Source organism: Syngnathus floridae, chromosome 8, assembly GCF_059516105.1.
Source record: "Syngnathus floridae isolate MCC-2025c chromosome 8, RoL_Sflo_1.0, whole genome shotgun sequence".
Taxonomy (NCBI): Eukaryota; Metazoa; Chordata; class Actinopteri; order Syngnathiformes; family Syngnathidae; genus Syngnathus; species Syngnathus floridae.
Genome location: NC_142420.1, coordinates 11,459,184 through 11,487,096, shown reverse-complemented (window position 1 = coordinate 11,487,096; position 27,913 = coordinate 11,459,184). Strand labels below are relative to the sequence as shown.

At 43.8% G+C, this 27,913-nt stretch overlaps 1 protein-coding gene, 1 long non-coding RNA gene and 1 other non-coding gene across 9 annotated transcripts; 2 read left to right on the top strand and 1 right to left on the bottom strand.

Moving 5' to 3' along the window:
• The first annotated feature begins 274 nt into the window (after positions 1-274).
• Positions 275-22,845, top strand: LOC148394593 (Krueppel-like factor 7). 5 transcript variants are annotated; one of them, XR_015859861.1, is made up of 6 exons: positions 4,502-4,989; positions 16,472-17,096; positions 18,853-18,976; positions 19,545-19,706; positions 20,069-20,195; positions 20,589-22,845. XR_015859861.1 is itself a non-coding variant. In XM_088383047.1 (5 exons), the coding sequence occupies exons 2-5, from the start codon at positions 4,960-4,962 to the stop codon at positions 19,594-19,596; spliced, it is 831 nt and encodes a 276-aa protein (XP_088239173.1). In that variant the 5' UTR covers positions 275-804; positions 4,921-4,959; the 3' UTR covers positions 19,597-22,845. The 5 variants fall into 5 exon arrangements, 2 of the variants coding, with proteins under 2 accessions (XP_088239173.1, XP_088239172.1); XM_088383047.1 differs by adding an exon at positions 275-804 and having other exon boundaries at positions 4,921-4,989; positions 19,545-22,845; XR_015859860.1 differs by having other exon boundaries at positions 20,069-22,845.
• trnas-gcu (transfer RNA serine (anticodon GCU)) lies at positions 12,307-12,388 on the bottom strand. The gene has a single exon. It is a non-coding gene; the product is annotated as a tRNA-Ser (tRNA).
• Positions 22,846-22,959: 114 nt separating the features above from the next.
• Positions 22,960-24,874, top strand: LOC148394592 (uncharacterized). 3 transcript variants are annotated; one of them, XR_015859864.1, is made up of 4 exons: positions 22,976-23,026; positions 23,121-23,210; positions 23,404-23,568; positions 23,832-24,874. It is a non-coding gene; the product is annotated as an uncharacterized LOC148394592 (long non-coding RNA). The 3 variants fall into 3 exon arrangements; XR_015859863.1 differs by having other exon boundaries at positions 23,401-23,568; XR_015859862.1 differs by lacking the exon at positions 23,121-23,210 and having other exon boundaries at positions 22,960-23,026; positions 23,401-23,568.
• The last annotated feature ends 3,039 nt before the right edge of the window (positions 24,875-27,913 follow it).

The window sequence follows — 27,913 nt, the reverse complement described above, 5'->3', positions numbered from 1 at the left end:
GGGGTCATGACAAGCATGCTAATGGGACACTTACATGCGTGTTAGGACACGTAGCATTTACGCGATGTGCTAATGGCTAACTTACATGCACATGGCACGTAAAGGGCATGTAGGACTCGACCCAGCGGCTGTCATTCACCCGTCCTAAATAATCCATGCAGTCAATAGCAACAACAGGATGTGCTCTTTCATGGTCTTTTACTGTGAAAGGAACCACAGGATATGGGAAATCATCTGCACCTGGGTCAAACTTTGGCCGGCGTACACTTGGCCATGTTTTACGTACAGTGCAAAGGAAGGTAAGAAGACTGGGGAGTAGGAGAAAAGGATGTATAAAAGGAAGAGAAGAAGAATGGATGGAAGGAGGTGGGTGACGGGATGCATGAAATGAAGAATGGCGGAAGGATGGAAAGCAAGAAGAAGAATGGAGGCAGAATGGAGAAAAGCGAGCAATGAAGGCAGGAAATAGGAATTGGAGGAAGAAGGCCCAGTATAATGAAATGTCGTCTACTTTGGACGATGACTCGGCTTGTTCCCTGGGGGAGGTCACGGAAGCTTCTGAGTGAGGAAATAAAACACATTGAAGGCCCATCTTGGCTTTCCTTCAACTTGAGCACTTGAGCGCTTCTTTAACGGCTCTTTCTCCCTCTTCCTCCCAACTTTAGTCCATCTTTCTTTCCCATTCTGTGCTCTTCCTCATCCCCTCGTTCTCTTCTCCCCCCTTAGCGGGTTTATTGATGACCTGCTGTTTTCTGCAACAGACAAGATACAAAAACCACTGCAAACTGCTTCTCCAGTCCTCAGGTAGGTGACCAGCTGAGTGGATGTGTGCTTTTCGTGATCGAATATAGTAAATCTAGTATTTAATTGTGGAAAATATTCCCAAAAGTAGAACATTGCAATTTTTGTGCTAATGTTGGGCTTTTGTAGTCAAACATAGCACGTGAAGATTTATGGACAGAGGAGACGATGACATTCGAGGAGGAGGAAGTGGGTCAGGGAGGAGGAGAAGGTGTCTCCAGCAAAGATTTATGTGTGATGCCTCTTCTTCCTTTTCTTCTACTTCCAGGCAGGACGTGAGGTGGGGGGAATTTATAGAGGAGGGGGGGGGGCTTGGTATCGAAACTAAATGAGAGTGTCAGGTCGCTGCTGAATTGGACCCGGGGCGATGCCACAGAGGAAGAAGTGGGCCATGCAGGGAGCAGAGGAGGAATGATGGAGGGCTGGGCTAGAAAAGGGTCTAGGCGTTGAGGGGTGGGAGGGGGTGGATTAGTTGGGGGGGGAGGTGATGTAGTGTGTAGGCTTTTAGATGATGTCAGTCCCTGGTGGAGCCTGGCTGGCGTCCGCTGGTCCGGAATTAATGCAGGATGATGAACACTCACTGACCAACTGACTGGCAAGGCAAAAAACATTAATTTTATTATTATGATTGACTTGCTACACTTTTGAAGATCAACTTGCATCGTCTGTCAGCGGTGGAAAAGGATTGAGATCACGATGACAACCGTTTGACCACCTACAGGACGTGTGGAATATTGGAGTGGTGGAAAGGGTGTGGGTGCACAAACAATGGAAGTGGAACCAGGTCTCCATGTGCCCACTTCACAGTAGTGGATCTTCTGCATGGACTCCAGTAAGCCTGTTTCTGCCATGAGAAAGATTTCATTGGCAGGGAACTAAGTCAGCTGTTCACACTGTTAGGTTACGGATTCTAGTTATTGATCTGACTCCAAATTGCGATCAACACTTAACACATAAATTGCTATGTACTAATCCACACACTGGCGCACCTAACAATTTTGCGAGTTCGTTCTGTCAAAGAGAAGACCAGTAGATCAATCAGACCAAATTTACCAATTGTTTATTCCTGACAAAGCGCACTAATACAGGCCTGGGTCCCGGGTCCCTCACACTAAAACGTGCGTTTTTGTGACCACCAAAAGACGACACATTCTTCCGGGTTGCCCAGTTTTAAAGAAACACAATATGAATATTAAAGCATGCAAAATATTGTGAGATGATTGGTCGATGGCCATCTCCTCCCCGGTCCAGGTGTCGCTGAGGTCAGGCGGTTGGGTTTTCCCCTCGAAGCCCGGTCTCATAGACGTGCTGTTGTTCTCGTTCCTCACCGACCTTGAGGTGGTCTCCTCCGGTACTCCCTATCCGGGCCTATTCCACAACACTTCGAAGAAAACAAGTTCATGCAGTTTGCCTGCACATTCTTCGGCCCCCACCAATCCACACGAGCACTCCAATACTAGATATTAATATGATTATAAGTTTAACACAACCTTAAAAAATATGTTTGCAAACTCCCGAAAGCACATTTCCCTTTAACACCCACAACGGCGCAAACACCCCTTTCTACCTGCACTCGTTTACAAAAATGGTAAAAACAAGAAAATTCCACCCAATTGCACAAATGTCAAGATACCCGAAATTTTGAGAGATTCACACATGCAAACAAACACACACAAAAGGAGCTTGTGGGTGCTGTACTGTCGTGGTCATGTGGCACAGCGTCCATGAACCTGGTTCGGATGTGACGCAGGGGACACATCTGGATGTTTGTGTGAACGCGTGCACGCACCCACACACGTACACAAAAACACATGCACAAACACACAACACACATACACCCACTCAATGGGGTTTCATAAGAGGCGATAAACACATGCTAAAGATCCCAGTAGAACGGTGCCATGGCGATGGCGCGCAAACATCATGCGGTCCAATGAGATGATGACGTGTTTGTTGCTACTTTGAATGGATAGATAGGTTTTCACTGCCTCCAAAATAATCCTGAAAAATATCAAATCATCATAAAATAAATCAGTTAAAATAGTGTTTTAGATCAATTGTGACAAATTCCATCCACCCTCCCCTAAAAAATCAATTCAAATCTTCAAATAAATTTCAGATGGCCACTCAAGTCCAAATCAGAAATACCATCTAGACACACAATGGTAAATTCTGTGGCTTGTATCGCCATTACGCAAACAGCGTGTATGTTAGTTAGCGTGAAGCCACTAACGCTGCGTTTAATCTCCTCAAACAACGCATTGGACACAGTCCACCGATAATCGTTTGAGTCTGTGCATGTGTGTGTATGTGTTAACAATGATGTATTTGCAGCTGTCAATCACAAAACGAGAAGGTAATGACGCGGCTACATGTTTGTGGCGTATAAACGCGCATTAGCCATGGCGGCCATCAAAGGAAGGTCACTGCGGAGATATTTTATGGCCTCATAAAAGTAGATGTCTCTCTTCTTCTACAACACATTTCTATTGTTTATACACACACACCTCTAAACGGCCATTTTGTCTGTCCGGTAACCACATGAGACATCTCAATGTGACTTTAATTTACAAAAAGACACTTTGATACCTGTTAGGCCATTGCCATGTGTTTAAAACAGGTTACTTTTACATATCATAGACACCATGCAAGCAGTAGTAGTACTACTGTGAGTAATGCTCGTAGAAGTAGTAGTATGCTAGTTGTAATAGCAGTACTATAACCCAACATGCCAGTAGTAGTTTGAGCGATACTGGTATATATTTTGAGTGGTGTGACCGGCTGTTTCTGGCAATCTGTCAGCTAGTATTGATTAACCCCCCCCCCCCCCCCCCCCACCACCACCACCACCACCTTGCCTTAGTAAAAATCAATGATGAAAATGTCTTAAGAGCTCATGTAGAAGCCATCTGCTCCCCCTCAAAGACCCCTTTCGGCCTTCTCCTCCGAGACGTGTTCCTCCATCCCTGGAGATGTGACACGATGCACCTGAGGGAAATGTCATGTGACTTTTTCTTTGTTGGACTTAATTCCCTACACAATGTGTGCGTCATCTGCTGCTTACCAAGCCCTTTTTTACTGTACATAGTGCACCTGATACCACTAAATAGTCTTGAATTGACATTTAGGTTAGGTTTCATTTCAGTTCCCAAACATGACATGCAATTTATGATAATCTTAAACAATTTTGTGATATGTCAAAATCTTAGTTTAGATGTCCCATACAAACAAGACCATCGCCATTTCTGTAGTTTATTTTTAATTAGCATCATGCTTAGCCACAGGGTCTAGCCAACCCAGTCATGTGGCCCGAAGTGGTGGGAGAAGGTCTGCTGACTCTGCTCCGTTTCATGCAGCTAGTAAATGTGCTTTCACGTGTACACTCACACTGCTTTTTGACGCTGCTTGTTTTTGGAGAGCTATTGCCTCATGTGCGTCCTCTGAGGTCCTCACAGGACTGACTGGCTCGAGCGTTCCTCGGCTCGATTTAAAGCTCGCTAAAAATAACTCACCCCCCTCTTTGCCAAAGGAGGCGGGGCTGACAGCGGGAACCAGCCAATGGCGAGCCTTTCTCCTAACAAGTCCCGCCTCCTACCTCACCAGCAGCACCCCCTTACGTGGCCGGCGCTGACATCATGAAGCCGATTTACCTTATATGGTCACGTGAGCAAGCGAGTGACAAGTGACTCCACGCCCCCTCTGGTCCCCCGCTTATGTGGTACCTGGCAACCCGCAAAAGCCTGCATGGCGAAGCTGCGTGGCTTGTGCCGTGAAGCAAACCTGGCAACCTGCAGCCTGCATGGCGAGCTGCCTGTGCGGAAGCAAACCTGGCAGCCGCGAGCAGAGGCGGAACCGACAAAACTAAGCTTCATTTTTCTCCTATTCAACAAATTAAAATTAATGTGCGCGCTCATTCTGAGCTTTCCTGCTTCAGCTGTAGTTGTTTTTTTCTTTTTGTTTTTCTCTCCCCACCTAAACGTGAGATGAGGAAATAATTGTTTGGATGTGATACTTCTCGTGCGGACTTTTCTGGGGCTTGATTGTGGACGTTTTTCTTTTACTTCTTGTTGTTCTTGCACAACAAGCATGGACGTGCTGGCTAATTACAGTATTTTCCAGGAACTCCAACTGGTGCACGACACTGGTTATTTCTCCGCGATGCCTTCCCTGGAGGAAAACTGGCAGCAGGTCTGTAAGCAGTTTTTGAAAACAATATATTAATACATATAAATATTTTTAATAATTTGCACGTTATTCTATGTTCGTCATTACTGTCCAGCTTGGCTTGTCGTTTTTTTCCCCTGAATTATATATTAATTTCCTCGCTCACATGGATCGCAGCGCGGTCCGCTGACAGGCACACACGCACGCGGACGCGCTCGTAAAAACAGTCACGTGCCTTCATCTCGAAAAGAAAAAAAACAAATCTATATTTTTGAATGTTGTACTTTTAGCCCCACCCCTGAATAGCTTTTAAGATTTTTTTTCGCCTTTACGCATTTAAACGTGCTTTTCTTGCGTGGAGTGTTGTTGTGGTGCGTGCGCGCGCCTCGGGCGCGATCGGGCTGCGCGCTTCAGCTCTGATCTGATCGATGCGTACGCACGCACGCGCCTAATGGCCGCTGGCTCCCTTTACTAAATAATACATGCACACCTGTCATGGCGAATTTGCAGACTAAATTATGTATCATCATCCTCGTGCGCGCGCGTGTGTATAAAATGTTTTGTTGACATCAGGTTCCACGTAAATCATTCACGCTCATCACGTGCTCACCAAAAGCTATTAATGAGCACGTGGTATGTTAATTGGCGTGTGTGTGATGGTTCCACACTGATGGACATTGAATAAGCACAGCTGTGACCAGCATGTGTGTGTGTGCGTGCGTGCACGTGTGTGTGGCCCACATGTCCATTGCCTACAGTACAGAATGAAGCCCCGTCTCATCCATTAAGTCTGCATTTACTCGACAGCAGTAAAAACTGTCATTTTCCATCTTTTTTGAGGTCGGGGGGGGGGTGAATGGCAGTGACGCGGAATGGGGGACAGTCATTTCCTTGAATACCGAATTCCTCGAATCAGACTTACGCAGCTCTTTTGAGGGCTCTGTAGGTTTGTTAAGAGGGAACTTTACCTGCTTTTTTATGTAAAAGACAACAATACGGAATAGGGGGAAGAAGTGGACCAAGTCTGCGAATTTTGACCTCTAAGCTGACACTCAAAGGTGTAACTTAAAGCTTGTGTGTGTAACCTATGTCAGGGGTCGATGATTACAGTTGTGACTCCTCATTTGTTGTCATTAGCGTTGTAACATGGTTGCTGGCTTCTATGGAGTCTGTTATTGAAAATCTAAGTCTTCACACGCATTGTGTGGCTGGTAGGATGAAGTTAGCCGCCATTCGCTAACTTAGCAACAGGCTAAGTGTAACATTTTCTTTGGACCAGAGGCTATTTCATGACTTTAGCTTGTAGCATAGATTGGACTAGACAATTGACACAAATGGACATCAAATCCCATTTGAGCTAATTTGCTGCACGGCATCTTAAGCGATGATTAGTATTCTTGTAAACTCATGACATTTGATGTCTTATGATTTTTTTTTCTCCTGCAAAGTCAGCATTCTTACAGATAATCTTACATAACGTAGAAGACCGAAACTAGAAACTACATGTGGTTGCTCCACAATGATGCGCGTGTCCATGTTTGCCTTCAATAATGATCCCCTTAATGAAACTGTAAATGGCGATATCATTAGAAATAAAGTAGCATCGTATTGATAGCTGTAGTTAAGTCAATAAAAGCCTTGCCAGCCTCTATTACTCTTAAATGTATCAAGCTATGTCAAGTTTCCTCAAAATTCTTTCCCTGCGGCGACGCACACGCGTACACACTGGCGTCGTTATGTTTGGTTGCTTCCTGTGTCTTTTGCTTCTTTGTCCTCTCTCATCAACTGCTTTGCCCGACTGCTAAACACACTCACACACACACACGCACGCACGCACGCACGCACGCACGCACGCACGCACGCACGCAAGCACGCACGCACACACACACACACACACACACACACACACACACACACACACACACACACACACACACACACACACACACACACACACACACACACACACACACACACACACACACACACACACACACACACACACTGTCCCGCCTGTCTGTTAGCCTTGTTGCGTCTGACAGCAGCATGTAGTCTTCGCCGTATAATTGCTGCGTCTGTGCCGATTGGGAATGATGTGATGGCCTTTTGGGATTTGTGTGTGTGTGACAATAAATCCAAATTTTCCAGACTGGCGTAACATTTCCTCCTGCTATTTTTACCACATCCTGGTTAAAAGCATTTTTCCCTTCCCGCCTGTTGCGCTCTGTTGTCGTTTCATCTGTTTTCGTCCCGATTGATGGATTGATCCACCACGGCGTCACCACGGATCCCGGCAACTCACCAGACGCTTGTGTGCCGCCGATATGCCGCCAATCCGATTCAGCGCGGAGCTGAATTCCCGATGGGAATCACGGCGGCACAAGAGATAAGAACAGAGAGAGGCGTTTACATCGGCTGCTTTCGTCTGCACTCAAATTACTTTTTGGCAGCTTGCCGTCGGGGTATCGAGTGCACCGCTAGCATACTTAAAAGATTCAACCATTTTTTTATTTCAATAACAATACTACCCCAACTTTGACATTGTGATGTTTTCGAAGAAAAACAACCCACTTCCTGTTTCCTTCCAGGCATGGGTTGTGAGACTTTTTCGTGCATCCTGATACAATCCACACCGAGTTTCGTGTTGATTGGTTCTGCTGAGTGCACTTTTGATTGTCAACATATGAAGGGGATCAAAAGTATCTCATCATAAAGATTCGTGCTCGACCAACATTTGGCATCCAAACCAAATTTCCTGTTTTGATTTGTATAGCAGCCCGTTTAGGCAGCTGCTTCTGAAAATGGTCTGATTGCCAATCAATTAATCATGCCTGTCCCGAGGGTCTGTTTTTTTTGTTGACACACACGCACACACACACACACACACGATTGCGTAAGTTAACAGCTGTTTCCTGGTCAGACAAAAAGAGGAAACAAAACAAAGAATGAAGAACAGAGGAAGTGAATGACTGGTCATCTTCCTAATTCTCCTTCACTCTTTTTTTATATCAAACTTCCTTTTTTTGAAATTTGTAATGTGAACATTTTGCTCACCGGAACTTGAGGCGCAGACATTGCTAATCAAAGTGCAGATCAGCAGATTTCATAGATGGAAAGAAAAAGTGATGAAAACACAAAGCTGATCTTTGATGAGCTATCTGCGTTTGATTGATCATCTTCCCTCTCCTTGCTGAGAGGCTGCACATCGATTCATTTGTGTAGCACACACACACGCACTCACACACCTAGGTCGGCTGTAATTCAGGAGGCGAATGAGGCGTTCAGTCACCGGCGCGGGAGATTAAATAAGAGACTATTACCGGGACAAACTAGTCAGGAGTACGGCGCCGTCAAAGTGGAACAAATGAGGCACGACCACAAAGTTGGGTTGTGAAAGTCGTCCTCATCTTTACACATGACTGGCTCTGTGAGTGTATGTGTGTGTGTGTGTGTGTGTGTGTGTGTGTGTGTGTGTGTGTGTGTGTGTGTGTGTGTGTGTGTGTGTGTGTGAATGAAAGAAGTCAAAGGGGATCAAAAACAAGGCATGATTAATATCTTGGCAGTCATTGAATTTTTTAAATCAGCTGCCTAAATGGGCTGCCATACAAAATAGAAGAGGAAGTCAACAGCAAGACAACGTTTTTCTTGTGTGCTTTTAAAAAGACAGCGGGCAGTATGAGTTGCTCAGCAATCACTGACTGCTTTATAGCAATTGGCTAAAAGGGCTGCAAGAGAAACAAATCTGAAAGAAAGAAAGAAAAATTTGCCTGCTTGAATGGACATTATTGACTATTTCAAACAGGCTGCGGGGAAGCAAAACATAGGCCAAGGTTTTTCCCTCCATTGTTCCAAACTGCTTTGATTTGGTTCCGCAAAATCGACAGAATGATATAACGATTTATAGATTGATTTGTTGTCTTGTTCTGAGTGTTCTGACCTCCTGTTCCCTCCCAAAATGTGACTCGCTTGCTTCCCGATGCCTCAATTCTGCATGATGGACAAAAATCAATTGTACTCTGCCGTCGTCTTTTTCAGCCAGCAAACTCACTTTATGCGTGTGCAAGCGTGTGTGTGTGTGTGTATACATGTGTGCATATGTGGCGAGAGAGAGAGCTTGCCAACACGGCCTGAAGCTAGCAGGACAACACACACACATACACACGTGTAAAGGTTACATACAGTTTTGGTTTACATGAACTTTTAGCCACATGAGTTGCGTTGTCTGTGTCTGTGTCTGTGTGTGTTAGGATTAGGGAAACGAGTAGAAAAAAGTGGTGCAAGTTCCCCCAAAAAGTGTGACAAGGTACCTACCGTAGACACACATACAAATTTAATTGCCGTAAATCAGCATTTCTGTTCTCGGCGACTCGGTTAGGTATTTGATGACTTCTGTCTGGCGCTCATTGATCTCGCGTGGCCGAACACTAACACCACGTTTATGTTCTAATCAATAGCAACACAACAACATGAAAGACCCTCCGGACGCTCATTTGGGCATGTCGCTTTGTTTTACACATTCTCTGTGTGTGTGGACTGTGTGAGAACAGAGTGTGCCACCATTCCAGCGCCGCTTCATGCATGGATGATTGTTGTGCGAGCGTGTGTAGAGTAAATGGGTCGATGTAGAGGAGGAGGGTGACCTTGGGAATAAGAGCGCAGACGTTTGTCTCGGAGGCGAGGAGCACTAAGACTAAACTGAGACACACGCTAAGATAAACATCGTGACAGGAAGTCCAGTCGATGAAGGGGAAGTTGTAGTACAGGAAGTAGAGGAAGTAGTAGGTCAGACTTCCTGTTGACCCCCCTCATCCAGTTTGCAATGTACTTCCAGGCTAGTCTACGTGTTGTATGTCTATTCATACATGATGTACGTCGACATGCTTTTAGTGTGTGTTGAGGCAATGCAAGTCTATGTGGTGCACTTTTACTTGATGCATCTCTACATGATCCATGTAGGCCAGCAGACCGAATTGTTGTCGTGGCAACGCAGCGTGAAGCCACATTGACTTTTGCTTTGTTTTGTGGGTTAGTGTAGTCTATGAGGAATACACAAGTGTGTGCGTTGTGTGTGACTGCAGGCTCCTTGAGGGCTTTGCATATTCTCTATTTGCGTTGCAGCTCCATGTGTGTTTAAAAGTAGCAGCTGCTTAAAGGTTTGTAATTACATTGATGCTAATTTTCATTAGCCTGTCTTTTGCATTATGTTAGCATGAAGCTAGTATGCATTCATTATGTTTTGGTAGAACATTTTGGTGTCTAAACCGACAATGTCAAAGCTACTTTAAGGTTTGTATTAAATTTAAATTAGCCTGTCTATGGCATTTGTTTATATATTTCATTATACATTAGCATTATACGAGCATATCTTTATTAGACAGTGTGAGCATTGTCAGATTTACGGTAAACATCAACTGAGAAACATTTGGTTATGTAATGTGAGATTGCTCGGAAGCAGGATGAGCCCCAAAAAATTCATATTGGTCATTAAATTATTTTCTCTTTTATGAAGCCTAATATGATAGAGTGGTATTGTCCTTGTTAAAAAAATAGCAACACAAAGTAAAAAATTCTAATGTTCTAATGTGTCACACTTTGTGTTGCGTAGTTGCCTAGTGACACATACTACATGTGAAAATATCCTTTTTTTTGTGATAGAAAATTGGGAGTATTCCAAGATGACCTCATTTTTTTTCTTTTTCCTCCAAGAGAGAGCATCACTGTGATGCCAGTCAGAGAACAGCATTTTATGTGTGCGCGTATTCATGCGTGTGCGCGCGTGTACATGTGTGCGCATAGTACATGTGAATTATTTAGGGTTGAACTGCAGGACAAAGCAAAATGGAAATGTGGAGGGTGTTTCTCTTTTCACCCCAGGATGGCTCTCTAATGCACATCCGCACACACTAGCTCACACAAGCACGTATGAGTCATGTGACCCACCCGCTCTGCTTTCCAGCAAAGTGAGAACCACCACCACCCTATCCCCAAAAAAAAAAATCTTTGGAGGTCAGACTACGGTGAGACCATGATGGTGATGGAGGTCCCCGGAGGCAACCAGGTGCTCTTTTTGTCCCCTCGCGTGATTGGTTGCCAAGCAACCACATCTGCACGCTTGTCTGCGTCGCAAGTTGAAAGCGGTTGGTTATCCTCGCAACACGTTTGGGAGGTCATCGGTCAAATTCATTATATCTGTTTTTATTATTACTATTCACATGAATGAACTTAGCCATATTTTTAAATGATGAAATTATAAATGTACCTAATGAAATGGCCGCTGAATGCGTGTGACGGCCAGAACCTTTTTAATGTAAAAGCCATCAATGCAGACAAAGACACACACAGGCACAGACGCGTCCAGTGATCATAAATACATTCATAAGCAGTGAAGTCATCACACACACACACACACACACACACACACACACACACACACACACACACACACACACACACACACACACACACACACACACACACACACACACACTCTCTCTCTCTCCCAGCAGCCTTTGTTTCACGCACACACGCCGAGTCACGCATGCTCACACTTCAAAATGACCTAATCCCTGAACTCATCCCATCACACACACACACAGGCGCAAGTGCGCGCACACGCATGGAGTCAAGACAAAGGGTTAATCCATTAGGACTCAACAACAGCTGAGACCTCCTTCAGGTTCATTGTCTTAAACACGTCATCCGTCAAGTAGCTTCAAGTAACAGTACAGTAATCCTCATCACAACATTTTGTGCTTCCACTCATGGTGGACATATTTCATGCATGCAAGTGAAACTGCCTTCAGGGCCTGATTTTTCCAAATAAATCAAAAGTAGATGCATTAAAACAAAATGGCAGATGTCCTATTGTCAGGTGCATGGCTTCTTGAGACTTTGTCGTCTGGCAAAATTCATGTGGCTAAGTGAATTTGGCTGTGGGGGCTGACTCTAGAATGTCCTAGAATGTCCTATAGTGAAGGTGACTGAAGCTTGTCGCTAATGTTCTCTTGCTAGCAGAAGAAGCATTAACAGCACTTTTAAATCACACCATTGATGTGCTACTTTCATGCTCAATTAGCAAGGCAGACATAGTCTGCATGCGCGCATATGTCTGCCTGGGCATGTTTGTCAGTGTATGAATGTTTGCATGAATTTGAATGTGCATGCTTGCAAACTTTAGTGACCCTGTGTGGGCATAGGTAAGTGAGTGGGTGTTGCAATGGGTAAGCAAATTTTAGTGATTGGGTTAGGTATGTAAGATAGTAGGTGTCGCAATGGTGTCACAGCTTATATATTTGCATTACATAACTTTCATTTTTGGAGGTCGTGTTTGTCAAAACCAACCGACGAGGATGGGATTCGAACCCACGCGTGCAGAGCACAATGGATTAGCAGTCCATCGCCTTAACCACTCGGCCACCTCGTCCTGCTGTATGAATTGTGTGCAATGTTTTACTTACTATTTTTTTTTTTTCAAATTAAATTTTCTTTAAAAACTTTATTTTCCTGAAAAAGCCCCAAAACTTGCATTTCTTTAAAGAAAAGAGAATAAGTATTTTTGAGTAAAATAAAAGTTTACATTTTGTTCAAGCATTTATGAAAATCGTTGCAAATTTTGAAGTGAATTTTTTGCAACGATTCCCCATCGTATTTTTGGAGGCCAAAAAATTGTTCATTTTTAAACAAAAAGTTGTCATTCTGAGAAAACTTCACTAAATACATTTTTAAAACAAAAAGTGTAGATATTCATTTTAAAAGTTTTTTTTTTTCTATTCCTGTCTTATGCTGAGGAAAAAAAATAAAAGATTTTTTGTTTGCAGAGAGGATTCTTTAATGATGCGGTGGAGACGCATTGCGATGTGACCGAATACCAATGTGAAAAAAGCACACCGCTTGAAGGATGCTAATTAGGCGCTATATTTCAGCAGCACGTGTCCAATTAACATCTTTTACACTGCCGATTACACACAATTTATCCTCATACAAATGCGTAATCATTTTATTAGTCGTTATTTATTTGCCCTTGAAGATTAGCGTTTGTTTTCGTTGTGCTGCAAAACGTGCCTTCGAGTATCTGCTGCTTTTGCTGGAAATTCAATACAAAGAGTATTTAGGATTTCGTCTGTGTGTGTGTGTTGTGTGTGTGTGTGTGTGTGTGTGTGTGTGTGTGTGTGTGTGTGTGTGTGTGTGTGTCTGAATAGGATGTCTGGATGGCAAGCCTATTGTCTTCCTGGCGGCGCAGGGCAACATGACAAATAACTAACACACACACACACACACACACACACACACACACACACACACACAGTGAGAGTTTAATTAAGAGAAAGCTCAGCTGACGGAGGAACAGATGATTCTACCGCCGATTCCAATCCCTCCATCTCAGCCAATTACTCAAATGGCCTGGGACACACACACAGACACACACAGGCACACACAGACACACACAGACACACACACACACACACACACACAGAATGAGCATAAGCCTGTATAAGCAGTATTAAATTATGCTTCAAATTAAAAGCTTGTACCTGCCTTGTCCCCTTAGTCTAGTCACTAGACTCTCGTGTGTGTGTTTTTTTGAGTGTGCGTGTTCGTTTCTTTGTGCATGTCTGTATGTGTGTGTGTGTGCGTGTGTGTGTGATTATGCTATTAATTAATTTCATCCCGTCGTATTTAATAAGCACAGACGGTGAAATTTTGTGTATTTGCTTGTGTGTGTGTGTGTCTGTGCATTTTTGTGTGTTTGTGTCTATGTGGATGCAAGTAGACATTTTTTAGGAATACAAAATAAAACGCCTCCCCGTGCATTTCAGTGCACATCAATACTGTTCAGCAGTTGTGCGTCATCCTGGATTGGTCATTTTTATGCACGAGAGCATAAAAAGAAAAATACAAGATGTGCTTATTATTTTGATCGTTCAAAAACTCTTTCATACAATCACTGAGGAATGTAGTATGAAAAATGAAATGTATAAAAAACACATTTTTTGTCGTACATCTGGTTAGGCCTATCTCTGCTTTTGGTGTTTGCTATTGAATGCAGTTATCAACTTTAAGTCATTATGCTCTTTACACACACACACACACACACACACACACACACACACACACACACACACACACACACACACACACACACACACACACACACTCGAAGCCTCTTTTGCGTCTAATGAGCCATCAGAGCGCTCGCTCGCATCCATGGAGGAGGCGGAGCTTCAAAGAGCCTCTTTGACACGCGCCAAAATGCGTCTTAATTAGGAACCATTTGCGCACAAAAAGGAAAGCAAACACTCACCGGCTGAAGAGGGAAATAAACACACAGACGCTCACTCGAGCTGAGTCTTGATTGATGTCCTCCACACGTTTGCCGCAATTTTTATCTTTCTTACAGCTTAATGCAGGGCCGAGCGATTTTGAAACATAATCCAATTGCATTTTATTTTTCCCGCTGAATATTATGATTACGATTAGTTTATATTAAATCACACCCTTTGCTTTTTGAAATATTGAAACAAATAGTTGACCTTTGTGACCCGGCTAGCATTGTGTTTTCTTTGGGTTTGATGTTGTCGTGGTTCAGCCTTTGGTGTGATGATTGTGGCACTTGTGTTGTATCAGTGAAGTGTGATGATGCAGCACAAGTTTGACTTCATCATCATTCTATTGGTGGTTAATGATGTCATCAGTGTGCACTCAAACGTTTCCTGGAGGATCCACTTTACTCTGTTTGCTTTTTGTTTTTGCAATGTCAAAAGCCTCTCGGCTAGCTGCCTGCATGCATTCGTTATGGATACACGCACATGGATCGTCTTTCTCACCAGCGCTTGTTTGTTGAAAAAAATTTGTTTATTTTAATGATTGTCACTCAGCAGTAGACCTCAGCTTCGGCCCATTTTGCCTCACCATGCAAACACAGCTATCAACGTCAAATTTCAAAACATACGTAATGACTGGAGTAGTTGCTTAGCTAACAAACAAACAAATTGAGCGTGTCATTGAACTAACAATGACACAACATATTAATTATTGCACGTGTCATGCTCTACTGCAGGGGTGGGCAATTAATTTTTACAAGGGGCCACATGAAAAACCTGAGTTGTGTCAGAAGGCCACACCTACGATAATTTAAACCTGCTCAATTTTCTTCCATTGTAAAATGCACTAAATTATTTATTTTAAATAGTTGGTACTGGTAATTAGAAGAATACAATTATTCTCTTTATGTTTATATTAAGCTATGTGAAATTGTGGTGTAAAGGTCAAATAAAAAAACAATTATTAATCTGTACAATTTATTCTTAACTTCTTTAACTTTTCCTCAAATGACAAAGCCGCTGCATCTCTGGGTGTGAAGTTTGATAAAATGTCCTTGTTGGGCTTGCAGTTTTGCTAGCAATGCATCAGCCTCTGATGCGCCCTGTTTATCAGACAGATGTATTTTTTCTCATGCTTGGTCGTGTAGTGGCGACTCAAATTATATTCTTTAAACACAGCGACCTGTGTACCACAAATCAGGCACATGGCTTTACCTTTCATTTCTGTAAAGAAATACTTGGCAGTCCATGTCTTGTTGAAAACACGGCGCTCCTTGTCAACTTTTCTTTTCTGAGGGTCAGCACACGTTTCTCGGGCAGCATTACTTCGCACTGTTCACCTTCACGCACAGCTCACATACACATACGCTACACGGAAGTGCGACGCCTTTCAAAATAAAAGCGAAACAGTTGCATTGTACGCACGACACTAAGTTTTTTAAAATTACGATTGGCCTCATGCGGGCCGGACAGGGACGCTCAAAGGGCCGGATGTGGCCCGCGGGCCGTAATTTGCCCAGGTTTGCTCTACTGTGTTATACTGAGAGCTGTTCCTAATATTGTGACCAGCCCGTGTCTATAAATAGCTTTCCATAGTACATTTAATATTCCAGATATATGAAACCTTTAAGCATACACAATGTCATTCTCAAGGTAACGCTGCATGTTGTGACCTTTCTCCAAATGTTGTGCATGCGTGTGCGTGCGTGCGCGCGCGTGTGTGTGTGTGTGTGTGTGTGTGTGTGTGTGTGTGTGTGTGTGTGTGCCTGCCCAGCAGTCCAAGACGTCAAGCAAGCAAGCTGATGATGCTGACATTCAAAATCACTTCCCTCTCTGGCACATGCATAACATTTATACTCTCTCATGAAGCCGTTTTCACACGGCTTGTTAAAGTGCGCATTTCACGCATCGCTCTGCTCGGTAAATGACGATATGTCAGGGATGAAGTAAATCTGGCAAATTTCCACCTCTACGCTTGACTGTATCTCACTCACTTGTCCTGCCCCGTTGTGTCGAAATAGTCAGCGTACAAAAAGTTTACACTAGATGCTGGTGGTTATCTGACATGTGCTGTGTTGTGGTGTGAAAATCCTGTCCTGTGTCGTTTAACATTTTTTAACCCTCCAGACCACTAGGTGGTGCAATAGTGCAACATTAACACATCCTCTGTGTCTTTGGCCTTTCAGACATGTCTGGAGTTGGAGCGTTACCTCCAGACGGAGCCCAGGAGACTGTCGGAGCTCCTGGACGAGGACCTGGACCGTTTCCTGGCGCCCGCCCTCGCACAAGGCAGCGACAGTGATGAGGAGCTTATTGATCCCCTCCTGGCCGGCTTCCCGGCGCAGCCCAGCCCGCTCCCCAAAGTCCACGCCAAGCTCCTTCAGACTTTGACGGACAGCAAGGATCAGGTCATGGTGGCGGGGGTCAGCGCCGCCCAGCTGAGCGCCGCCGTCACGTCGCTAACGCCACCCTCGTCCCCTGAGTTGGGGCGCCACCTAGAAAAACAGGCGGGCGGCGCGCTCACGCTCAAGTTGGTGGCCAAGAAGGTCGGCCTGGGGGCGGCCAAACTAGGGGCGGCCAAACTAGGGGCGGCAAAACTAGTGGCGGCCCGAGCGCTTACGTCTCCTCCGCCATCCAAGCTCCCGATGCCGGCAGGGGGGGCGCTCAGTGACGGCGAGCTGGGCGGAGGGCTCGGCCTGGCTGGGGACTCGGTGGAGAACAAGAAGAGAATACACCGGTGTCAGTTTAACGGCTGTCGCAAGGTTTACACCAAGAGCTCGCACCTGAAGGCGCACCAGAGAACGCACACAGGTAACACAGATGTGACACACAATGTACAAATGCGCACGGGATGGTTTGATAATATAAAAGTACAGAGGACTGATGATAGAGCCTTGTGGTACACCTCATTATTTGCATACATCACACACTCTCCTGTGCTATACTATACAAGTGATGTGTGTCGATCCTTGACACATGCACGCTCATTGTGTGTGAATGTGTGAGTGTGCAGGGCCGCAGGTGTCAGACAGGCGCTCGTTTCACACCCGTCTCCCCTAATTGCCCCCCCCAATACACACACACCACAATCAACCCCCCCCTCCTACCCGCTCCTTTCTTAAGCGTACACACATACACAGACGCACACACACACACACACACACTGAAGGAGGCGTGCCCAGGCCTGACGCCACGGCAACCATGACGCCAGCCAATTATTGCACGACGAAGCAAGGATGCATGATGGAGAAGTCACCTAGCAACTGAAAGAACGTGTGTGTGTGTTTGTGACAGGTGTGGGAGGGGGTGAGAGATCGAGTGAGGGAGCTTGACAGACATGAACAATCTGGCAGCCAATTAGGGAGGAGAGTGATGCAGTTGCCTAGCAACCTAATTCAAGCATGAGGAGGAGGGGGGGCCTTGAGGGGGATGGGGGTCCTGTATTGAATGTGCATGCACCTTCATATTTATTTTACAAATGAACATTTTTCAAACATCAATATTGTGCCAAGGTCCATCCACTGCATGTGCGCTAGCGGTTGGCATGTTAGAGCTTTTCAGGGGGTATGAGATTATTATCATTATTTTAAAAAAAAGGCTTATTTTTAAAATCTGTACAACAACCAGGTACATTTCTTTTTTCTACATCACATTTGGACATTATTGCAGATGTAAAAAAAAGGCAGCATTGATTAATGTTCATTGTAAATCCTAAAAAAAGGCAGATTAAGCTAATTAAACGGCTAATTAAATGGCTAATGAAAGTCCTAATGAAAGCACTACGCTTGTAATGGGGAGGGCAGGCTGCTGCCCACCCGTATGTCACACACACACATGCCGTAGCATCATGGTGGATTAGCGGTGCCAGCATTGCGCGGGATTATCCGCTAACAAGAGTGTGTGCACCACCAGGACCTCCGGGCCCCTCCTGAGTGTCAGGCCACTGCCGCTCAGATCATGTAATGTCAGAACATGAGCATTGAACGCCACTACAAGTTTAGACAATCAAGAATCTGATTGGATAACAGGTCAAAGCGAGGATTGTGTTGATGTTCTGTTTGTATGCAGGAACTATGTGTTATGCATGTGCCCCTCTGAGGTCAATTCATTAGGCACACTAATGACATCACTGTGCTCACATTTGATTGACAGACTCAGCGATGTCTAAAAAGGCACAGTGTGAGACTGGGAAGTATCCCGAATATTTTGACCCCGTGTGAAACACACACACACACAAACGCACCGAGAACAACATCTCTGAGGGAGGAAACTTCATTTACATGTCACCTCGGGCTGTGCGCGCGACTTGTAATGAACACAGTGCACCAGTAAAGACTTCATTTCCTGGACTTTTATGACTGTTTATTGTGTTAAAGCGCTGGGGCATGGCGATGTTGTGGTGACACCTCCTCTTTTGTGTGTGTGTGTGTGTGTGTGTGTGTGTGTGTGTGTGTGTGTGTGCGCGTGCGTGTGTGTGTGTGTGTGTGTGTGTGTGTGTGTGTGTGTGTGTGTGTGTGTGTGTGTGTGTGTGTGTGTGCGTGCGTGTGTGTGCGTGTGTGTGTGTTAGGTGAGAAGCCGTACAAGTGCTCGTGGGAAGGGTGTGAGTGGCGCTTTGCCCGCAGCGACGAACTGACGCGACACTACCGCAAACACACCGGCGCAAAGCCCTTCAAGTGCAACCACTGCGACAGGTAAACACACACACACACACACACTGAGAGACAGCTATGTTAAAAAAGTAAAACAATAAAACAGTCAGTCAGTAACAAAAAGCCAAAGACAAAGCGAAGCTAGCTGTTTATCACTCCGACACGTACACGCATACATACAGATACACAAAAACAAACGCGGAGACCCACACATGCACATGGCCCTACAAAAACATACACACAAATATTAATCATGTTTGGGCCCCCTTAAGGTGAGCAGGAGGACGAGGACACAAAGAGGAGTGAAGATGAAAAGGGTTTGAGTGAGAGGGGCTCTCAGTGTAACCAGCTGGACCCCCAAAATTCATACACACGAACCGCATGGCCATCTGTCCACACAGACACACACACACTTAAATCATGTGTGAAAAGCTCAAGTAGAAAAACCAAAGATATGGACAGCGAGATGGATGGACAGACAGAGATCAATGCGAGGGTGGATGAATCTATGGACAGATCCACTGATCACTCTTTCCAGATGGACGGATGTTGTACACAAATAGAATTAACACACAAAATATCGATGCCATGTCCTTGTGTGTACGTGCAGGTGTTTCTCCAGGTCCGACCATTTGGCACTGCACATGAAACGCCACGTCTGAAGGGGGCGCTACCGCAAAGCAGGACAAAACAAGAAGAAAGAAGAAGCCTGTCCACCATCACCTGGTGTCAGAAGAGAAGGAAAAAGAGGAGGAGGAGGAGTAGTTAGATTGTCAGTTTTCATTCACTTACACACTCACTGTTTTTTACGTGCCGTTTTCAAACGCATCACGCCAGTTAAGCGTCTAGAATTTTCTTAGAAAAAAATCGTCATATGGTCCTATTTGTACAATCAGACTTTTTTTTTTTTTACGGGTGGCAATTAGCCACGAGAACGCCATCTAGCTGAAGAAAACAACACAATCTGACATCCGAGAGACTTGCCGCCCTCTTGTCGGCTTTCCTCCACCACAATGGACCCTTTTGGGCAGGAAAAAAATGCGCAGCGACACTTTGATTTTTTTTTTTTTTCTACTGGGAGAACCACAACAACGTTTCTTCTTGATGACACTTTTTCCTCTTTTTCTCATTTAGAGAAAATGTCTGAACTCAGCAGAATGTGAGAGGACTGGCCAATCAAAGAAACAGGAAGTGCATTTTTTAAACTTCTTGTTTGTGCCACATGATGTGTGCGGTCAAAAAGGACGCCACTAACTAGCTGGTGAGTTATCCCCCAAGTTAGCTACCAAGTTAGCTGGTAAATAAGGCGCTAAGTTAGCCACTAACTCAGCCACTCACTTAACTGCTAACTTTGCTGCTAACTTGATATCCAATGACTGCACTTTTTTTTCTAATGTTCAACTCATTCTTTTTTTGTACTGCAAACAGAAAAAATACAAAAAAAATGGAAGAAAACCACTAAAAACACACAAAAACACATGCTGAACACACACACACACAAACTGTTCATGTTCAAATGGTTTTTCGCACTTAACTACTTAGCATAGTTTTTTTTCTGATAACAAATGATCTGGTTTCCATGGCAACGTTTTCTTGATCCGCTTCTGTCATGCTTTTCTCTTTGGAAACATGAACCATGGACATTCAAACATAGACGCTGGAAAATCCTCCTTCCCTGGTGCCGCCGATGGCATAAATATCCCAAGGGTGGTCTGCAGTGCAGCTCAGAACAATCAAAACCAAAAACCTCCAACGTGGATTCATCATTTTGAGGCAGCTCCACCACGTTTTTGTACGAGGGGAAGGGGGGTACGACAAAAAAAAATTCACCGCCATTAGCCCCTTTCACGCTGACCATCAAAGCCATTTTTTTTACCCGGTTTGCCGTTGTGTGTTGGTCACCTAGCGAATTTCTCAGTTTCTGAGGTAGAATCAAGAAGGCTGTGTAAAAGGAAGACGGTGGAAATTTTAACAACGATTAAAAACGATTGTCCGACAAATATACTTACTTAGCTTCTGTATGAAAGACTTCAACCCCTCTAAATTGGCAATTTACACTCTCTGTGTCCACAAAAGTGCTTGGACGTACAATCACAGAAGGACGCTAGTAGCACTTTTCAAAGCACCAACATATGACTGTGTCTGTGGGAAACTTCTGTTTGATAGAAATTATTATTATTATAAAACTTTTTTCCCCATGCTTCCGCCTCGCTCACCTTGGCTTAGTTTGTTTCGGCTTGACTCCCAAGCTAGCTGCCGATTAGCATTAGCACTATGAGCAACCCACAAGCGAGTAGCGAATGAGGCTCTTTTGGGTCCACAGGGACAACGTATCAGAAAAAAAGGGGGGGAATGTGAGGTGTTCCAGGGGTCTAATTGTGTCAGACTCCATTAGCGATGCGCTAACAAAAGATCGTCTTAGCATAAACGGCCACTACATACAAAAACTGGCCTTCTAGTGTAAGATATTTTGGCTTTCAGGGCCCAATTAGCTGTTTGAGCTATAACTAGTTAAGTCATGTTAGCGCAGCACTAGCAGCTACTAGACGGAGGCAACCTTAGCATCAGCGGAGGTCCTCTTAGGGTTAGTTTTAGCTAAGGGTTAAGATTGTTGACTCCAAATGATTCCAAAGAGAGACTCACCAGCCAATCATGGAATAGGACTGGCTGAATTAGACGGTGCAATTTCACCAGTCGCCAGCTATGTCTGTTAGCTTTTGTAAATAGCGTGACTTCCTTAGCCACTTTCTGCTTTAGTTCTTGCCAACGTTGCACTACGTGATCACAATTCTTGCACTGCTATCTCATTAGCCGGCTAGCATAGTCTCGTCGCACTTGTCGCACATCCGCCACACCACCAGGACAACAGCACGTCACATATCCGACACCTGTTAATCAAATGCCTTGACACTCAGTCATGTGACTCTCTTGGCGTTGCTGCTATCACATGACTCATTAGCCACATTAGCTTTTTTTTTTTAACTGAAATCTGTCACCTATTTGTTGAGAATTCCTGAAAAAGTCACTCGTCAAAGAAACTGTAAATTGAAAAAACTAAAATTTTAAAATTTAATTCTTAATATTTTTGGCGAAAGATTTTTGCCTCCATAATTTTGTGCGTGACATTCTGAGTTGTAAAAACGTCTTGTTGGTGTGACTCAATGGTGCAATGCGGTACTGCAATAGCGATAGCTCCAAGCATTGAATTGACTATGACTGTTTTTAATTGGCTTATATTCATGTTTAAACAAAAAGTTAAAAAAAATAGTACAAATATTCAAATCAAGATGTAGGCTTTTAGCTGTGGTCACTGAGTCTCAAATCATAGACTCATTAGCTTCCTTAGCATCTGTTAAGTACATTTCTACAACCCAAACACACCACAATTTTTTTTCCAATGATTTTTGTGAAAAAGTCACATGAAAAATCACAAGTTGAATCATGTCCTTTTCTGAAATTTTACTATTTCTGGACATTGCAATGAAATCCTGACAAAAATATTTGACATACACTTGAGTGACTCAATGGCACCCCCAAAGAGGCAAAGTGGTACTGCATCTAAGCACTAGTTAGGTCATTCAATTATTTTTCTAAATCATTTTGAATCATCAATTAACGGGATGTTAAAAGTGACATATTTCAGGGGGGGGTTACTCTGATCAAATCAATTTTCTTTGTGGTTACTGAGTCCCATTGCCGACACCTTTTTTGCTGTACAAAGTGTTGAAATGATATGATTTGTATGATACGACATTATGTTGTTTATTGATGAGAGTTTATTTTTGTTACTGGATGTGTTTGATAATTGTTTTTTCTAAATCGGTATTGTATCATATCTATGCAACAAGTGTCCAGTGGAGCCTTTTTATTTAAGAATGTACAAATATGTGTAATAAATCGTAGAATCTCAACTCTCGCTTTTGTGTATTCCTTCTCAACTGATTGATGTTGTTATGCTGCAAGGATCCACTAGGTGTCAGTGTGGCTGTCAAGCGCACGTTTGAGCGCATCTCCAAACAGGAAGTGGCAAACTTCTCTAAAGGTCACCTTTGTAATTTGCTAACTGCTACAACGTCAGATGACATTTGCAAGGTAAACATGTTTCCGCTTCCCATCATGTCAATTAATTGAATTGTTTTTGATAGCCTGATTAATTGTAGTAACGTTTGTTATTGTGATTTAATAGGGTTAGAAGTTTCAGACCAGGGTCAGGCTTTTACAGGCTTTGGTTAGCGTCTCAGAGTAGAGTTTGGAATCTTTCCGTCATGTTCAACAAGTATGTGTGTGTGTGTGTGTGTGTGTGTGTGTGTGTGTGTGTGTGTGTGTGTGTGTGTGTGTGTGTGTGTGTGTGTGCGTGCGTGCGTGCGTGCGTGCGTGCGTGTGTGTGTGTGTGTGTGCTTTCCCATCATGCACTACACTCAATTAAAACTCCTGATCACATTAGCATTCTTCCGCCGTGTGTCCAGCAGGCAGTTGATGGGAAGTCAGCCAGCGGAGGCGACCAATTAAAAGTCAGCAGCAGGTGGAGGCCGCCAATTAAAAGTCAAACATTCCTGATGCCCTCCAGCGTTACCGCCAGCGCTAACCGGGCAACACCGCTCACACTACGTATGGGAGATCATATCGGCGACACGGTCAGTTACCCACAATGCACTGCAGCTCTGCTCCTATTGTGTTGATTTGATCACACAAATCAAGTCAATGTCATATCGAAATTGAATTGAATCGTATCAGAAGTGGAGTGAATCGTATGCTAAGGCGGCTAAACACGTGTAATACGTCGTAAACGCTCGCCGCCCCGAACGTGCGCTAACAATAGTGTTTTGTTTACGCCGTGGAGGACGACTCTTCCTCAGCGTCTGTCTTGTTATCGCTAATTGAACGTCTCGCTCTTTAGAGAAGCAGCGGCTAACGAGCTGGAACTTTTTGATTTGGGCCAAGTTGGAGTGCTACCACACCACGTGTCAAATTAGGGAGTTGTAGATGCCTCAGTGTAGATGCCTGCGGGGGGGGGGTTGGTTCATTCCTCATTTGTTGTGCCCGCTTGTTGCCATGGAAACAACCTCCCCCAAAGGAGCCGACTGACGCTGGATGCCCTTTAGAGCACATGTTTGTGCCAGAGTTGAGCGAAATAAAATGGAGCGTTGCTGTGTTCAACTTCATGTCAAAGCAATTTATTTGCACAATTTTGCTGGTTGGTTAATTTTTATACAGACAGTCCGTATTTGTTCACAAAAATGTGTTTGTTACAAAATGGTGCATTGTTGCAGAGAAATTCTATATTTTATCGCCCAAAAAAAAAAGATAATTTAAATCCAAATCAAGCAGCATTTTGGAATCAGTAGGGAAGTTTAGAAAGACAGGAAGTTGTAGGCGGAGAGACAGGAGGTGAGGAGGCGGCCAATGTGTGCGTGTGCGTGCGTGCGTGTGTGCGTTTGTGGGGGTGGACACAGGTTATGAGTTCAAGTTTGAATAAAAAAAAAAAAAAACCTCCAGCACACACAGCAAAAAAAAAAAAAAAAACTGAAGAGGCATAATGTGCATGTGTGTTCCAGTAAGATGATGTCATCTCTGAATAAAATATGTTACAGCAGTACAAGCCATGATGTCATTTCTTGACAGGAAATGGAACACAGGCACAGGCACGTGCACATGCACACAGATGCACAGGCACACACACACACACACACATGGCTCAATTTGACCCTTGCGTTATTGTTGTTGGAAAGTTCACCCTATTGATTTTGACTCCTACGCCACCTAAAACAAAATTTAAAGGGTTACACATGTGAAACGGTATTTGCAAAATGTTTAAATAATGATTTGTTTTTGTTTCATCAATAAAATTATATTACTCTGTTATTAATAAAATGATAAAACATTGTATAAAAACATGATAAAAATACAGTGCCTAATTAAAAATCCATCTTCATCACCTCATGCTTGTCACCTACGTAAGTGTGTGCTTGCGTGTGTGTGTGCATGCACATGTGTGAGCTCATTAAATGTTGATGCTCTCAGTGAGCTAATGGATGCTAATTAGCGCCCAGTCGCTAATGGCCACTGACTGCTTCCTTCGCTATCGATTTCTTCGATGTTTTGACTCAAAAGTGTCCATACAAGCTTAGAATTGTCCTCATAAGACCTCAAAGGAATAAATCGGAAGTCTTAGTGCACTTTGGCTTTTTTGGGACACTTTTTATGAAAGGATAAAACAGACGCAGCCTGAGCAGAAAACATTGCAGTGGTGTCCAAATGATGATGAAAAGCGCTTTGACTTGCTGTGCTGACCCGATAGCGTTCTTACTACATTTAGTTTTCTAAATGCGTGTTTTGATCCAGTTCGAGAATCACCTGATGTATCACTTACCAAAACTTTAATTTGGATCTCCTGTGACTGACACTAAATTTATTTCTCATGCTAGTGGCTAGCTAATTAGCTAGTTGCGGAAAGTTAGCTCCAACTAATGGGACACATTCTTAGCTTGGCACGAAAGATTCTGTTTGGAGCTTCTTTGAAAATATGACTTTAATTAGGATTTTTAGTGACTGGCACTATTATTATTTTTTCATGCTAGCTAGCTAGCTAACTATGATCTGGCAACCTGACATACATTAGCGTCATGTAAGCGGGCACATTCTAATCTTGGCATGACAGGTCGGCAGCTTTTTGTAAGCAAATGTTGCGCGATGTTCTCCGACTTGGAGGAGATAAAAAACAACTTGGCAATAATGTCAGAAGGCTCCTTCCAGCTTCCTTATTGGCTATTGTGCTTTTTAGAGAAAGAAAAGAAGCCTTGGGGAAGAAACATGACAACGTTTTGAGGCTTTTTGTGTGCGTAAACGGCGGCAGGTTGTCGTGGTGATGAAAGTCTTCCGACACGTTCCTAAATACGCTTGTCATGAGACGAGAACACGCGTCCGACTTTGTTTGACGTCCTCACTGACATGTTTTTTAATTTTTTTAATGGCTTTCATTCTTTTCATCTGCTTTTGAATTAAAATTTTTTCTGGTTTCCCAGACAGAGAGCGCCGTGTCCTGCTCGCTTCATTACAGCAGTGAAATGTTTTTTTTTCGTCTCCTGAGTATGTGTGTGTGAAATGACTGTCATTGTCATTTTCTTTCCATTGAATGAGAGACCAAAGCAGCACAGTCTGTGATTACCTTTATCGCAAACAAGATGAAAGCTCGAGACAAGCTGTTTGAGCATTTTCGTCCAAATCCTTGATCCAGTTTAAGATAGCCTACTCGTACTATTGTACTAGTTCTACTATCGTTCAACTAGTGTACTGAATAAATACTGCTGAGAACAAAAGAATGTTGGTGCATATGAAGGATATTGGGGGGGGGGGAAGCTTTAACAGAATCAATTTCTGAGTTTGGAATATTTTGTAACTGCAAAAAAATGTCACCGTGAAACCTTTACTCAGTGTTAAGTTATTATTTACAGTCATGACAAGTTGACCTAAGTTCTTGTTGGGTCCATGATGGACATGTGTGGCGGATTTTGAGGGAGTTGGACACAGAAGAAGAAAAAGAAGAGTGCTAAGGGAATTGATTGAAGCTTGTATAAGGTCAACAAGTGCGATGGTTGTAAACACGCTAAATCCATTAGCTTCACGGTCAGTGCTTGATGGACATGCTACACGCTAACAACGCTAGCACTCACTGGCTATATTTTTGGATTTTAAAAAATAAAAGCCAGAACTTTACGTGAAAAACAAGCTTGAGTGACACCAGTCAAAAAGTACTTTGGACTTGGGGTTGAGAGAACTTTTGGACCGGGTGGACTGAAACATTTTTTGTCACGTTTTTATGCTATTTTGGGTGGTTTTGGAATATTATTCGTGACAGTGAGATATTAACATTCGGCTCATGTGTTCACCATGGCAAAGCACATAACGAGTGTCAGCCATTTTGATTTTGGATGATTCACCATAAAACACTCCCCAGATTGTTGTAAATAATTTTTTCCCCCGATGCTTTTATTATGGCCGTCAATTATAGGGAGATTTTCACTATTCACAGGCCGACCCAGTCGCTATCCTCCGCAAATAATGGGGGTCCGCTGCATGTATTATATTTAATAGATGACATTTAGGAAGTCACTCGCCTAACACTGTTTGTCCTCATCACATCCTCCTCCTCTTCGCCGGTGTGTCTCCCTTGTTTCCTTCCTCGGCGGGCGATTCAAGGTGACAAGTTCACGTCGTCTTCTAGGGAGGCCTCCTCTGCTGACCTACTTTGACACACACACGTGCGCCCAAGCAGACACACTCACTGTCCAACGGTATCAACAGTGTGTACTATCATTCTTTTGCTTCAGTAGCGGTGACATGACTTTCATGTTGTCATTATGGGCTGTTTGGTATAAAATGTAACTTGCCAGCTATAGTTTTGTGTTTAATTCAATAAAATTGTGCAGCGCTTTTTGGTGTACATGTCTTGGCCACAAGGGGGCAGTGCAAAGCAGACACAATAATGTTAAAAATAGTCATTCTTTGCAGAGGATAAAGAATATGCCATCCTGAATAAGTCTGCACAATAATATCATCATGTTGTATAGAGTCGTATTGCCTTGAGCATGTTTCTGCTTGAGGGAGTTGGTGGGGTGTGTGTGAAGGGACAGGGGGGTGCCCGGGGGACGGGGCCAAGGGGCCGGGTCTGGATATAGGCGGTACCAGAGTCGCAGCGAGACGCGCTGACCTGGAAGGCGAATGTTAGACTAACAGCGCTGAATGATTCATGCGAGACAATGTCAGCCGCAGCGACACCTTCATCTTTATTTGATGGATGGGCGGGCGGAGCAAGGCATGCTGGGAAAAGCACACTCACAACAAGGACTTTATTGGGAGAATACTCAAAGAAGGACACGTTTGTTTACTTGCCAAATTAAACACTGGGAATGTTTGGAAGAACAAGACGTGTGTAAGAGTTTCGAGTTAGGGTTTCGAGATCAAGTTAGATGTTCAAACTTG

Bases quoted from the DNA above. Each gene is read 5' to 3' on its own strand.
- LOC148394593 (XM_088383046.1), top strand. From the start codon at position 4,888: ATGGACGTGCTGGCTAATTACAGTATTTTCCAGGAACTCCAACTGGTG. The intron at 4,990-16,471 runs GTCTGTAAGCAG...TTGGCCTTTCAG, and splicing joins TGGAGGAAAACTGGCAGCAG to ACATGTCTGGAGTTGGAGCG. The intron at 17,097-18,852 runs GTAACACAGATG...TGTGTGTGTTAG, and splicing joins GCACCAGAGAACGCACACAG to GTGAGAAGCCGTACAAGTGC.